The sequence below is a fragment of the Lampris incognitus genome, unplaced genomic scaffold (genome assembly GCF_029633865.1).
Source record: "Lampris incognitus isolate fLamInc1 unplaced genomic scaffold, fLamInc1.hap2 scaffold_168, whole genome shotgun sequence".
Lineage (NCBI taxonomy): Eukaryota > Metazoa > Chordata > Actinopteri > Lampriformes > Lampridae > Lampris > Lampris incognitus.
Genome location: NW_026611130.1, coordinates 123830 through 140000, shown reverse-complemented (window position 1 = coordinate 140000; position 16171 = coordinate 123830). Strand labels below are relative to the sequence as shown.

Here is a 16171-nt window from a genome sequence, read left to right as displayed (position 1 = left end):
TCTGCTGTTACTATTCACACACACTTTACTCTGCTGTTACTATTCACACACACTTTACTCTGCTGTTACTATTCACACACACTTTACTCTGCTGTTACTACTCACACACACTTTACTCTGCTGTTACTACTCACACATACTTTACTCTGCTGTTACTACTCACACACACTTTACTCTGCTGTTACTACTCACACACACTTTACTCTGCTGTTACTACTCACACACACTTTACTCTGCTGTTACTACTCACACACACTTTACTCTGCTGTTACTACTCACACGCACTTTACTCTGCTGTTACTACTCACACACACTTTACTCTGCTGTTACTGTTCACACACACTTTACTCTGCTGTTACTGTTCACACACACTTTACTCTGCTGTTACTACTCACACACACTTTACTCTGCTGTTACTACTCACACACACTTTACTCTGCTGTTACTACTCACACACACTTTACTCTGCTGTTACTACTCACACACACTTTACTCTGCTGTTACTGTTCACACACACTTTACTCTGCTGTTACTACTCACACACACTTTACTCTGCTGTTACTACTCACACACACTTTACTCTGCTGTTACTACTCACACACACTTTACTCTGCTGTTACTGTTCACACACACTTTACTCTGCTGTTACTGTTCACACACACTTTACTCTGCTGTTACTACTCACACACACTTTACTCTGCTGTTACTGTTCACACACACTTTACTCTGCTGTTACTACTCACACACACTTTACTCTGCTGTTACTACTCACACGCACTTTACTCTGCTGTTACTACTCACACGCACTTTACTCTGCTGTTACTACTCACACACACTTTACTCTGCTGTTACCATTCACACACACTTTACTCTGCTGTTACTACTCACAGACACTTTACTCTGCTGTTACTACTCACACACACTTTACTCTGCTGGTTACTACTCACACACACTTACTACTCACACACACTTTATTCTGCTGTTACTATTCACACACATTTGACACAGGTGTTACTATTCACACACAATTTACACTGGTATTACTACTCACACACTTTACACTGGTGTTACTATTCACACACTTTACACTGGTGTTACTACTCACACACACTTTACACTGGTGTTACTACTCACACACACTTGACACTGGTGTTACTACTCACACACACTTTACTCTGCTGGTTACTACTCACACACGCTTACTACTCACACACACTTTACACTGCTGTTACTACTCACACACGCTTTACTCTGCTGTTACTACTCACACACACTTGACACTGGTATTACTACTCACACACACTTTACACTGCTGTTAGTACTCACACACACTTTACTCTGCTGATACTACTCACACACACTTTACACTGGTATAACTACTCACCTGCCCTGTGCAGTTTACCACGATTTTTCCTTTTGTCTGTCTGTTTGTCTATATGTCTGTCTGTCTGTCTATTTATCTGTCTGTCTGTCTGTATGTATGTCTGTCTATTTATCTATCTGTTTATCTGCCTGTCTGTCTGTGTATCTGCCTGTATGTATGCCTGTCGGTCTATTTATCTGTCTGTCTGTCTGTTTGTCTGTCTATTTATCAGTCTGTCTGTCTGTGTGTCTGTTTGTCTGTCCAGGTATCTGACCTCCTTAGGGAACAGCTTCATCTTCAATCAGAACTTGACTATGAAGGTCACACCCCCTCCGCTGGCCCCTCCTCCCGTTCCTCCAGTCCAATCAGAACAAATTCTGGGCAGAAATCAGAAGTGTACCGGGCATCAATCAACATAACACCTGCTGCTCCTCCTCGGCCCATCACCCACACTGCAGAGAGAGAGAGGTTCGAGCAAGATGAGGGGGGCAGGGATGAAGGCCGAAGATGGGTGGACCAACAGCAGGAGAGGGCAGGAGCAGAGGGAGGAGCCGGAGATGGTGTTGCCATTGGAAACCTCCAACTACTCATTCAAAAGGTATCAGTGACCAGCAGCTGTTGTAAATCTAGTTACAGGGGAGACAGACCAGGATGTAACTGTAGTTACAGTGGGGCTACAGACCAGGATGTAACTGTAGTTACAGTGGGGCTACAGACCAGGATGTAACTGTAGTTACAGTCGAGTCAGACCAGGATGTAACTGTAGTTACAGTGGGGCTACAGACCAGCATATAACTGTAGTTACAGTGGGGCTACAGACCAGCATATAACTGTAGTTACAGTGGGGCTACAGACCAGGATGTATTTATAATTACATTAGAGACAGACCAGGATTTAACTGTGGTTACAGTGGAGACAAACTAGGATTTAACTGTGGTTACAGTGGAGTCAGACCAAGATGTAACTGTAGTTACAGTGGGGCTACAGACCAGGATATAACTGTAGTTACAGTGAGGCTACACACCAGAATATAACTGTAGTTACAATGGGGCTACAGACCAGGATGTAACTGTAGTTACAGTGGGGCTACAGACCAGGATGTAATTGTAGTTACAGTAGAGACACACCAGGATGTAACTGTAGTTAAAGTGGAGCTACAGACAAGGATATAACTGTAGTTACAGTGGAGCTACAGACCAGGATGTAACTGTAGTTACAGTGGGGCTACAGACCAGGATGTAACTGTAGTTACAGTGGAGCTACAGACCAGGATATAACTGTAGTTACAGTGAGGCTACACACCAGAATATAACTGTAGTTACAATGGGGCTACAGACCAGGATATAACTGTAGTTACAGTGGAGCTACAGACCAGGATGTAACTGTAGTTACAGTGGGGCTACAGACCAGGATGTAACTGTAGTTACAGTAGAGACACACCAGGATGTAACTGTAGTTAAAGTGGAGCTACAGACAAGGATATAACTGTAGTTACAGTGGAGCTACAGACCAGGATGTAACTGTAGTTACAGTGGGGTTACAGACCAGGATGTAACTGTAGTTACAGTGGAGCTACAGACCAGGATTGAACTGTAGTTACTGTGGGGCTACAGACAAAGATGTAATTGTAGTTACAATGGAGGTACAGACCAGGATTTAACTGTAGTTACTGTGAGGCTACAGACAAAGATGTAATGGTAGTTACAATCGAGCTACAGACCAGGATATAACTGTAGTTACAGTGGCGCTACAGACCAGGATTTAACTGTATTTTCAGTATGGCTACAGACCATGATATAACTGTAGTTACAGTGGAGTGACAGACCAGGATGTAACTAGTTACAGTGGAGTGACAGACCAGGATGTAACTGTAGTTACAGTGGAGTGACAGACCAGGATATAACTGTAGTTACAGTGGGGCTACAGACCAGGATTGAACTGTAGTTACAATGGGGCTAGAGCCCAGGATTTAACTCTAGTTACAATGGGGCTACAGACCAGGATATAACTGTAGTTACAGTAGAGACAGACCAGGATTTAACTGTAGTTACAGTGGGGCTACAGACCAGGATATAACTGTAGTTACAGTAGAGACAGACCAGGATTTAACTGTAGTTACAATGGGGCTACAGACCAGGATATAACTGTAGTTACAGTAGAGACAGACCAGGATATAACTGTAGTTACAGTGGATAAAGACCAAGATTTAACTGTAGTTACACTGGAGCTACAGACCAGGATATAACTGTAGTTACAGTAGATAAAGACCAAGATTTAACTGTAGTTACAGTGGGGCTACAGACCAGGATATCACTGATACAGTGGAGTGACAGACCAGGATGTAACTAGTTACAGTGGAGTGACAGACCAGGATGTAACTGTAGTTACAGTGGAGTGACAGACCAGGATATAACTGTAGTTACAGTGGGGCTACAGACCAGGATTGAACTGTAGTTACAATGGAGCTACAGACCAGCATATAACTGTAGTTACAGTGGGGCTACAGACCAGGATTTAAGTGTAGTTACAGTGGAGCTACAGACCAGGATTTAGGTGTAGTTACAGTGGAGCTACAGACCAGAATGTAACTGTAGTTACAGTGGGGCTACAGACCAGGATTTAAGTGTCGTTACAGTGGAGCTACAGACCAGGATGTAACTGTAGTTACAATGGGGCTACAGACCAGGGTATAACTGTAGTTACAGTGGGTCTACAGACCAAGATGTAATTGTAGTTACAGTGGAGCTACGGCCCAGGATGTAGCTGTAGTTACAGTAGATACAGACCAACATTTAACTGTAGTTGCAGTAGAGACACACCAGGATATAACTGTAGTTACAGTGGGTCTACAGACCAGGATATAACTGTAGTTACAGTGGCGCTACGGCCCAGGATGTAACTGCAGTTACAGTGGGGCTACAGACCAGGATGTAACTGTAGTTGCAGTGGGGCTACAGACCAGGATGTAACTGTAGTTGCAGTGGGGCTACAGACCAGGATGTAACTGTAGTTGCAGTGGGGCTACAGACCAGGATGTAACTGTAGTTACAGTAGAGCTACAGACCAGGATATAACTGTAGTTGCAGTGGGGCTACAGACCAGGATGTAACTGAAGTTGCAGTGGGGCTACAGACAAAGATGTAACTGTAGTTACAGTGGAGCTACAGACAAGGATATAACTGTAGTTACAGTGAGGCTACACACCAGAATATAACTGTAGTTACAGTGGAGCTACAGACCTGGATGTAACTGTAGTTACAGTGGGGCTACAGACCAGGATGTAACTGTAGTTACAGTAGAGACACACCAGGATGTAACTGTAGTTAAAGTGGAGCTCCAGACAAGGATATAACTGTAGTTACAGTGGAGCTACAGACCAGGATGTAACTGTAGTTACAGTGGGGCTACAGACCAGGATGTAACTGTAGTTACAGTGGAGCTACAGACCAGGATTGAACTGTAGTTACTGTGGGGCTACAGACAAAGATGTAATTGTAGTTACAATGGAGGTACAGACCAGGATTTAACTGTATTTACAGTATGGCTACAGACCAGGATATCACTGATACAGTGGAGTGACAGACCAGGATGTAACTAGTTACAGTGGAGTGACAGACCAGGATGTAACTAGTTACAGTGGCGCTACAGACCAGGATTTAACTGTATTTACAGTATGGCTACAGACCATGATATAACTGTAGTTACAGTGGAGTGACGGACCAGGATGTAACTGTAGTTACACTGGAGCTACAGACCAGGATATAACTGTAGTTACAGTAGATAAAGACCAAGATTTAACTGTAGTTCCGGTGGGGCTACAGACCAGGATATCACTGATACAGTGGAGTGACAGACCAGGATGTAACTAGTTACAGTGGAGTGACAGACCAGGATGTAACTGTAGTTACAGTGGAGTGACAGACCAGGATATAACTGTAGTTACAGTGGGGCTACAGACCAGGATTGAACTGTAGTTACAATGGGGCTAGAGCCCAGGATTTAACTGTAGTTACAATGGGGCTACAGACCAGGATATAACTGTAGTTACAGTAGAGACAGACCAGGATTTAACTGTAGTTACAGTGGGGCTACAGACCAGGATTTAACTGTAGTTACAGTGGGGCTACAGACCAGGATTTAACTGTAGTTACAGTGGGGCTACAGACCAGGATTTAACTGTAGTTACAATGGGGCTACAGACCAGGATTTAACTGTAGTTACAGTGGGGCTACAGACCAGGATTTAACTGTAGTTACAGTGGGGCTACAGACCAGGATTTAACTGTAGTTACAATGGGGCTACAGACCAGGATTTAACTGTAGTTACAGTGGGGCTACAGACCAGGATTTAACTGTAGTTACAGTGGGGCTACAGACCAGGATTTAACTGTAGTTACAGTGGGGCTACAGACCAGGATTTAACTGTAGTTACAGTGGAGCTACAGGGCTACAGACCAGAATGTAACTGTAGTTACAGTGGGGCTACAGACCAGGATTTAAGTGTAGCTACAGTGGAGCTACAGACCAGGATTTAGGTGTAGTTACAGTGGAGCTACAGACCAGAATGTAACTGTAGTTACAGTGGGGCTACAGACCAAGATGTAATTGTAGTTACAGTGGAGCTACGGCCCAGGATGTAGCTGTAGTTACAGTAGATACAGACCAACATTTAACTGTAGTTGCAGTAGAGACACACCAGGATATAACTGTAGTTACAGTGGGGCTACAGATCAGGGTATAACTGTAGTTACAGTGGGTCTACAGACCATGATATGACTGTAGTTATAGTAGAGACAGACCAGGATGTAACTGTAGTTACAGTGGAGCTACAGACCAGGATGTAACTGTATTTACAGTGGAGAGACAGACCAGGATGTAACTGTAGTTACAATGTAGTGACAGACCAGTATGTAACTGTTTTTACAGTGGAGAGACAGACCAAGATTTAACTGTAGTTACAGTGGGGCTACAGACCAGGATGTAACTGTAGATACGTTAGGGCTACAGACCAGGATGTAACTGTAGTTACAGTGGGGCTACAGACCAGGATGTTAAAATGCGAAGTAATGTTTCCTCAGTCTGTTTTTCTTGGTTGTGTTGCAGATCAGAGAAAGTGTGGTGCAGGAAGTTCGTCGGGAAATTTTCAACGAGCTGATGGATGTTGTGTCACCACAGAGGTCACATTCGGTGACCACAGAACAACCCCTGTAGTCATGGCTACCATAGAGCACCGCCCCTACCGACAGCCTTAGTTAGCACAGCCTTCGTAGCACTACTGTAACACTCTGTGTCTGGAACACTGTTGATAGTTGACATGTTGTATTTTGAAAAGGTCCTTTCCTGACTGAGGAAACTGCTGGGACATCTGGATGGACCCACATACACACAATCACAACCCTATCAACATTTGCACACATCTTCTATGCACACAATTTAAGCACAGTCTCTGTACACACCTATGCCTTATATGCTGCATCCTTTATTTGGTTCTGTGAGAGTCCATTTCCAAAAGCTGTGGACAATAGAGCCTCATCATCATCGTCATCATCATCTTCTTCTTCTTCTTTTTCTTTTTCTTCAGTCACCCTCCAACTGAACTAACCAGATGACATAACTACTGACATTCTCACTACACTCTCACTACATCCTTACTACACCAGTTATAACCTCACTATAAACTCATTACACACATTCTGTACCCACACTACAGTCTCACTGCGCCCACATGAACACCTCACTACGACTTCAGTAGACTTCAGCTAACCTTTACAACACCCACCATACACTCACTATCATTACCAACAGATAGTACAGCAGCAAGAAGTAAAACTCAGGTTCAACCAAGGTTTTGTTCTATTTCTGACACAACACTGCTGATTCTCATTCATCTAGAATGGAGCTCAAACATCCCTCACCTTAAAAACACTTTACCAACACCTTGCCAACATCCTACCGACACCTTACCAATTACCAAAACCTTACCAACATCTTACCAACACCTTACCAATGCCTTACCAACATCTTACCATCTCACCAACACCTTACCAATGACTTACCAACATCTTACCAACACCTTACCAATTACCAAAACCTTACCAACGCCTTACCAACATCTTACCAACACCTTACCAATTACCAACATCTTACCAACGCCTTACCAACACCTTACCAATTACCAACACCTTACCAATGCCTTACCAACATCTTACCATCTCACCAACACCTTACCAATGACTTACCAACATCTTACCATCTTACCAACACCTTACCAACATCTTACCATCTTACCAACACCTTACCAATTACCAAAACCTTACCAACATCTTACCAACGCCTTACCAACATCTTACCAACACCTTACCAATTACCAACATCTTACCAACGCCTTACCAACACCTTACCAATTACCAACACCTTACCAGCACCTTACCAACGCCTTACCAACATCTTACCAGTTACCAACACCTTACCAACATCTTACCAACACCTTACCAACATCTTACCAACATCTTACCAACACATTACCAACACCTTACCAACATCTTACCAACATCTTACCAACACATTACCAGCACCTTACCAACATCTTACCATCTCACCAGCACCTTACCAATTACCAACACCTTACCAATGCCTTACCAACATCTTACCATCTTACCATCTTACCAACACCTTACCAATTACCAAAACCTTACCAACATCTTACCAACGCCTTACCAACATCTTACCAACACCTTACCAATTACCAACATCTTACCAACGCCTTACCAACACCTTACCAATTACCAACACCTTACCAGCACCTTACCAACGCCTTACCAACACCTTACCAGTTACCAACACCTTACCAACATCTTACCAATACCTTACCAACATCTTACCAACACCTTACCAACACATTACCAACACCTTACCAACATCTTACCAACACATTACCAGCACCTTACCAACATCTTACCATCTCACCAACACCTTACCAATTACCAACACCTTACCAATGCCTTACCAACATCTTACCATCTTACCATCTTACCAACACCTTACCAATTACCAAAACCTTACCAACATCTTACCAACGCCTTACCAACATCTTACCAACACCTTACCAATTACCAACATCTTACCAACGCCTTACCAACACCTTACCAATTACCAACACCTTACCAGCACCTTACCAACGCCTTACCAACATCTTACCAACACCTTACCAGTTACCAACACCTTACCAACATCTTACCAACATCTTACCAACATCTTACCAACACCTTACCAACATCTTACCAACATCTTACCAACACATTACCAACACCTTACCAACATCTTACCAACATCTTACCATCTTACCAACATCTTACCAACACATTACCAACACCTTACCAACATCTTACCAACATCTTACCAACACCTTACCAACATCTTACCAACATCTTACCAACACATTACCAACACCTTACCAACATCTTACCAACACATTACCAACACCTTACCAACACCTTACCAACATCTTACCAACATCTTACCAACATCTTACCAACACATTACCAACACCTTACCAACATCTTACCAACACATTACCAAAATCTTACCAACACCTTACCAATTACCAACATCTTACCAACACATTACCAGCACCTTACCAACATCTTACCAACACATTGCCAGCACCTTACCAACATCTTACCAATTACCAACACCTTACCAACATTTACCAACACCTTACCAACACCTTACCAACATCTTACCATCTTACCATCTTACCAACACCTTACCAATTACCAAAACCTTACCAACATCTTACCAACGCCTTACCAACATCTTACCAACACCTTACCAATTACCAACATCTTACCAACGCCTTACCAACACCTTACCAATTGCCAACACCTTACCAACATTTACCAACACCTTACCAACACCTTACCAACATCTTACCATCTTACCAACATCTTACGATCTTACCAACACCTTATCAATTACCAAAACCTTACCAACATCTTACCAACGCCTTACCAACATCTTACCAACAACTTATCAATTAACAACATCTTACCAACGCCTTACCAACACCTTACCAATTACCAACACCTTACCAACATCTTACAGACACCTCACCAACATCTTACCAACATCTTAACAAACACCTTACCAACATCTTAACAAACACCTTACCAACATCTTACCAACACATTACCAGCACCTTACCAACACCTCACCAATTACCAACACCTTACCAACGCCTTACCAACATCTTACAACACCTTACCAACACCTTACCAACATTTACCAACACCTTACCAACACCTTACCAACATCTTACCATCTTAACAACATCTTACCAACACCTTACCAATTACCAAAACCTTACCAACGCCTTACCAACACCTTACCAATTACCAACATCTTTCCAACATCTTACCAATGCCTTACCAACACCTTACCAACATCTCACCAACACCTTACCAACATCTTACCAACACCCTACCAATTACCAACACCTTACCAACATCTTACAACACCTTACCAACACCTTACCAACATCTTACCAACACCCTACCAATTACCAACACCTTACCAACATCTTACAACACCTTACCAACATCTTACCAACACCCTACCAATTACCAACATCTTACCAACACCCTACCAATTACCAACACTTTACCAACACCCTACCAATTACCAACATCTTACCAACATCTTACCAACGCCTTACCAACATCTTACCAACAACTTATCAATTAACAACATCTTACCAACACCTTACCAATTACCAACACCTTACCAACATCTTACCAACACCTCACCAACATCTTAACAAACACCTTACCAACATCTTAACAAACACCTTACCAACATCTTACCAACACATTACCAGCACCTTACCAACACCTCACCAATTACCAACACCTTACCAACGCCTTACCAACATCTTACAACACCTTACCAACACCTTACCAACATTTACCAACACCTTACCAACACCTTACCAACATCTTACCATCTTAACAACATCTTACCAACACCTTACCAATTACCAAAACCTTACCAACGCCTTACCAACACCTTACCAATTACCAACATCTTTCCAACATCTTACCAATGCCTTACCAACATCTCACCAACACCTTACCAACATCTTACCAACACCCTACCAATTACCAACACCTTACCAACATCTTACAACACCTTACCAACATCTTACCAACACCCTACCAATTACCAACACCTTACCAACATCTTACCAACACCCTACCAATTACCAACATCTTACCAACACCCTACCAATTACCAACACCCTACCAATTACCAACATCTTACCAACACCCTACCAATTACCAGCACCTTACCAACATCTTACCAACACCCTACCAATTACCAACACCTTACCAACATCTTACAACACCTTACCAACATCTTACAACACCTTACCAACACCTTACCGATTACCAACACATTACCAACGCCTTACCAACATCTTACAACACCTTACCAACATCTTACAACACCTTACCAACGCCTTACCAACATCTTACAACACCTTACCAACACGTTACCAACACTTTACCAACATCTTACCAACATCTTACAACACGTTACCAACACTTTACCAACATCTTACCAACACCTTACCAATTACCAACATCTTACCAACACCTTACCAATTACCAACGCCTTACCAACATCTTACAACACCTTACCAACATCTCACCAACACCTTAACAACACCTTACCAACACCTTAACAACACCTTACCAACATTATACCAACACCTTATCAACACCTTACCAACATTATACCAACACCTTACCAACATTATACCAACACCTTACCAACATTATACCAACACCTTACCAACATCTTACCAGCATTTTACCAACATCTTACCAACACCTTACCAACATTATACCAACACCTTACCAACAACACCTTACCAGCACCTGCATGACCAGAAACAGTCGTGATGATTGTGGCTCTGATGAGAACATTTCATATTCAGTAAAGGTTTGACTTCTTCCTTCAGAGCTTCTGAACGGTGTGTGTGTGTGTGTGTGTGTGTGTGTGTGTGTGTGTGTGTGTGTGTGTGTGTGTGTGTGTGTGTGTGTGTGTGTGTGAACTCTTATTTTTTGTGAACGCTGTATAACATTATGGTTTGTCAGTAGGTTATGTCATAAGATGGATTTCAGAAGTTATTTTGAGGTTTCAGTACGTTGACATGATGATGATGGTGGTGGTGATGGTGATGATGATGACAGGAAGTTGGTAAGTCTTGTGATACATGGCTGGAGAGAAGAGCCTGGTGAGGTCCAGACAGACCATATAGCAGAAAGCAGGAAGTGTAGCCCTTAGCTGCATGAGCACACGAGCTTCAGTATGTGGGGTCTTAATGAAAAATACTGATGACTAATAAACACTGGATACCCCGAACTTTCTACCTTTTAACACCGTCTGTGGTTTGTGAGACAGCTGAATTAGACCTTGACTGTTTTAAGAGCAGTTTCTTGGTGGAGGTTAGTAGTCGTGGCAGTTGTCCACAGAACACGCCAGCGGAGTAGTCCACAGTGAGTCCATCGCATTCACCTTCTTTTCTTTGATCTGAGTTTTCTTGTGAAACATCAGAAGCTGTCCTTCAGGACCGGCTGAGCAGTGTGACGTCATCTCTCTTCTCAGAAGACTGCTCAGATCTCTGGACTATGTCATGTGTTCAGACACCGCTAACTATTAGCACAGCATGCTAACAACTATTAGCACAGCATGCTAACTGCTCTCGAATGCCTCACCTGTCCACCAGCAGTTTGCCAGAATAAACACGGTTTAGAAGACAGTAGAATATTCTGCTAGTTTGTCCTCATGCAGCTGTCTGTCTGTCTGTCTGTCTGTCTGTCTGCAGCTGGAATGTTGTGAGGGATCACTCCTTTAACATGATGGGAATCGTAAGAACCATGTATTTATTTACAATAAAACCGAACACTGAACCACATCACGTGTTGTCTTTTCTTCTGTCTGCCCGTCTGTCTGCCTGTCAGTCAGTCAGTCTGTCCGTCTGTCTATCTGTGTCTGTCTGTCCGTCTGTCTGTCTGTCTATCTGTGTCTGTCTGTCTATCCATCTGTGTTTCTGTCTGCCTGTCTGTCTCTCTGTCTGTCTGTCTATCCATCTGTGTGTCTGTCTGTCCGTGTGTGTGTGTGTGTGTGTGTGTGATGATGATGTTCTCCACACTGCGAGCAGTGAAGTGTGATTGTCCTGGTTCTGATGGTCTGTTTGCCTGCTGTTCTGTGTTGTGTGTTGTGAGCTTCTTCTCTGTTTTGTTTTGGGGTTTTGTGTTCTTTCTTTTATGCTGTGGCATAGGCAGGGTGGTGGGCACAGAGAACATCAGTTGGGCCCAGCCCGTCCCAGACCAAACCAGAGCAGGTCATTACAACTACTCTCACCTCAATTCAATTCAGTTTATTGTCATTAAAACAATGTGCAGGCACATGTTCAACATGAAATGAGGGCTGTGGCTTCACCAAACAGAGCAAGACAGACACACACATACACACAGCAAACACAGTAGAAGGTATACACACCCACAGTCATGTCACAGAAAATCCACACATTACAACCAGTGCAGGTTAGCCCATCTCACAGCTCTCTTCTGTCTCAGGATTCGACTTGCAGGTCTTGCCTGCAGCAGCATTCAGCATGGCGCCAGTTTCAGCCCTCGTTCCAGTTTTCACCCACAGCAGCCCAATTTACCCCGGTCCTGAACACTGCTCTCACTCCAGCTCTCCCAGGTGTCAATATCCCCCCATCCAGTACCAATGCCCACCACTCAGCTCACACAGTCACCAACGTTGCTTTCAGCTGTTCAGCCCAGTCTTGAGTCAGTTTGTGTCCAACCAGCTCCAGCCCCCACTCTCCAACCATGGATGCGAATGGCATGCATACGCGAATCAATCTCGTGGATCATATGATAACACATCAGAATCTGAAGGTTGCAGCCCCTGCACCAGTGACTGTTTTCCCCAGGGCCTTCTCAGAGGAGGAAGTGCTGGGTCTGCAATGATACCAGTCATTCCACACTCCTGTATTTCAGAAAAGAGAATCCATGTCGGTCATGCATCACTCCTGGTCATTGGAAGATGGACTGCAACAGACATGAACAGAGACAAATGGGTCAGGCTGACACCAGTCAGAATCAGCCTTCAGGAAACTAGAACACCCACACTTGGAGAAAGGCAATGTGGGAGGTGGACAAAGAAACCCTCAGTGAAGATGGGCCTAGATGAGCCTAATCTTGACCTTCTCTATAATTAATACCTGTTCAGCCGTTCCAGAAGGGCACCAAGTCGTGGTTCAGAGGTTGTTCTACACCAAGGTTGCAGTGAATGACAAAGTTAAACTGAAGGGCACGATAGATTCCGGATGGCTTGCACGCTGAATGCGGAGGGAGAATGTATACTGAGAGAAGCTGGAGCTCTTGTGGGAGAACCTCAATCAGCTTGAATTGTGCTTGTTGACTGTGGAGGAAAGCAGACACACTGGGCATCTACAGAGTGAAATGCACTGTCCCTGTTTTAGTAGTAACAGGTCAGTGCGATGAGCTCGTCATTGGCTCTAATGTCCTTAAACACCTAATTCACATCTGGAAAGGCAATGGTGACAACTGGAGGCTCATATCTGCAGGGTGCAAGCATTCGTTTAGTGACTATGAACATTTCATGGACATGATATCCTGCATCACCAGATTCAAGATTTAATTTATTGTCATTTCATTATGTAGTACTACTACTACTACCACCACTACTACTACCACCACCACTACTACTATTACTACCACTACTACTACTGCTGCTGCTACTACTACTGCTGCTGCTGCTGCTACTTTTGGCTGCTCCCGTTAGGGGGCGCCACAGCGGATCATGCGTTTCCATCTCTTCCTGTCCTCTGCATCTTCCTCTGTCGCACCAGCCACCTGCATGTCCTCCCTCACCACATCCATAGTTTTGCACGTCCTACAAAATAAGTTTGATATTATGAGGCTTTTTTCAAAGTTGTAAAAGCAAATTGTCATGTAATGACACGTGACGGTAATGACAATTTTCACTTTTTGGGGAAAAAGTTGGCTAAGTCTTAGACTTGCTAAGCTAACTTGTTAGCTAGCATACAATGCATATATTAAATATACGTGAATAAAGTGAAATGTCTTATTTCTGAACTGAAATACTCATGGCGCGGCCTAATAAACATACTGTCAGATCAGGACATATAAATCTTCACATTACTTACATTTGTGCACATGAAAAAGTCACGCTTCTGCCATGACTGCTCATGCGCCTCTAGCACTTCCCATTTCCATGGCAACCACATTGTTGTTGTTTGAAAAAAAAAACGTTATCCATGCATCCATTATACAAACCGCTTATCCTGCTGTCAGGGTCGCGGGAATGCTGGAGCCTATCCCAGCAGTCACTGGGCGGCAGGCGGGGAGACACCCTGGACAGGCCGCCAGGTGGGGAGACAGCCTGGACAAGCCGCCAGGCCATCTGTACTGTACACTACTGTACTGTTGTCGTTACGGTGCCCGGTACCAAAACTAAACAGCAGCCAGACTCCTGTCACACAGTGTCAGGATTAGCCTCGTGCTCCTTTGTTAGCATGTGAACGTTGGAAAAAACCTTGTTGCTCTAAAATGTTCTATATTAAATGAAAGTTTTATTTTAATAAATATAAAATGTTCTTTATTAAATTAAAATATTGTATTAAATATAAAATGTTATTTATTAAATGAAAATTTTATTTTATTAAGTATAAAATGTTCTTTATTAAATGAAAAATATTTTATTTAATATGAAATGTTATTCATTAAATGAAAATGTGATTTTATTATATATAAAATGTTCTTTATTAAATGAAAATATTGTATTAAATATAAAATGTTTTTTATTAAGACGTGAGGTTTGAGAAATTGTTGTTGCTCTAAAATATGCTTAATTAAATAAAACATATTTTATTATATATACAATATTCTTTATTAAATGAAAATATTTTATTAAATGTAAAATGTTCTTTATTACGTAAATATATTTTATTAATATAAATTATTCTTTATTAAATGAAAATGTTTTATTAAATATAAAATGTCTTTATTAAATAAAAAATATTTTATTAAATATAAAATGCTATTTATTATATGAAAATTGTATTTTATTAAATATAAAATGTTCTTTATTAAATAAATATATTTTATTAAATATAAAATGTCTTTATTAAATAAAAAATATTTTATTAAATATAAAATGCTATTTATTATATGAAAATTTTATTTTATTAAATATAAAATGTTCTTTATTAAACACAAATTATTTTATTAAATATAAAATGTTCTTTGTAAAACCAATTTTTTTATTAAATATACAATTGTTACGGCTCACCCACCTCGCGCCATGGCCCGCCCACCCCGCGCCGGCAGCTCGTCAGGGCCGGGCTTAATTAAATAAAATTAAATAAATAAAAAATAAAATGTATTTTATTAAATATAAAATGTTCTTTATTAGCACGTGAGCCTTTGACAAAACGTCGTTGCTCTAAATTTTCTTTATTAAATAAAAAATGTATTTTATTAAATATAAAATGTTCTTTATTAGCACTGGAGCGTTTGATAAAATGTTGTTTCTTCTAAATGTACTTTATTAAATAAAAAATTATTTTATTAGATACCCTACTGTATTGTTTTTGTTATGGTGCCCGGTACTAAAACTAAACAGCAGCCAGACTCCTGTCACAGTGTCAGGATTAGCCTCGTGCTCCTTTGTTAGCATGTGAACGTTT

General features: G+C 41.9%; 1 protein-coding gene across 1 annotated transcript in view; it reads left to right on the top strand.

Annotated features, from left to right (window-relative positions):
- LOC130132779 (protein ITPRID2-like) overlaps positions 1-6584 on the top strand; it is a 33088-nt gene extending 26504 nt beyond the window's left edge. The window contains exons 9-10 of the mRNA XM_056301829.1: positions 1629-1961; positions 6466-6584. Of these exons, the coding sequence (XP_056157804.1) occupies positions 1629-1961; positions 6466-6573 (441 nt within the window). The 3' untranslated portion in view covers positions 6574-6584. The remainder of the gene's footprint in view (positions 1-1628; positions 1962-6465) is intronic.
- The last annotated feature ends 9587 nt before the right edge of the window (positions 6585-16171 follow it).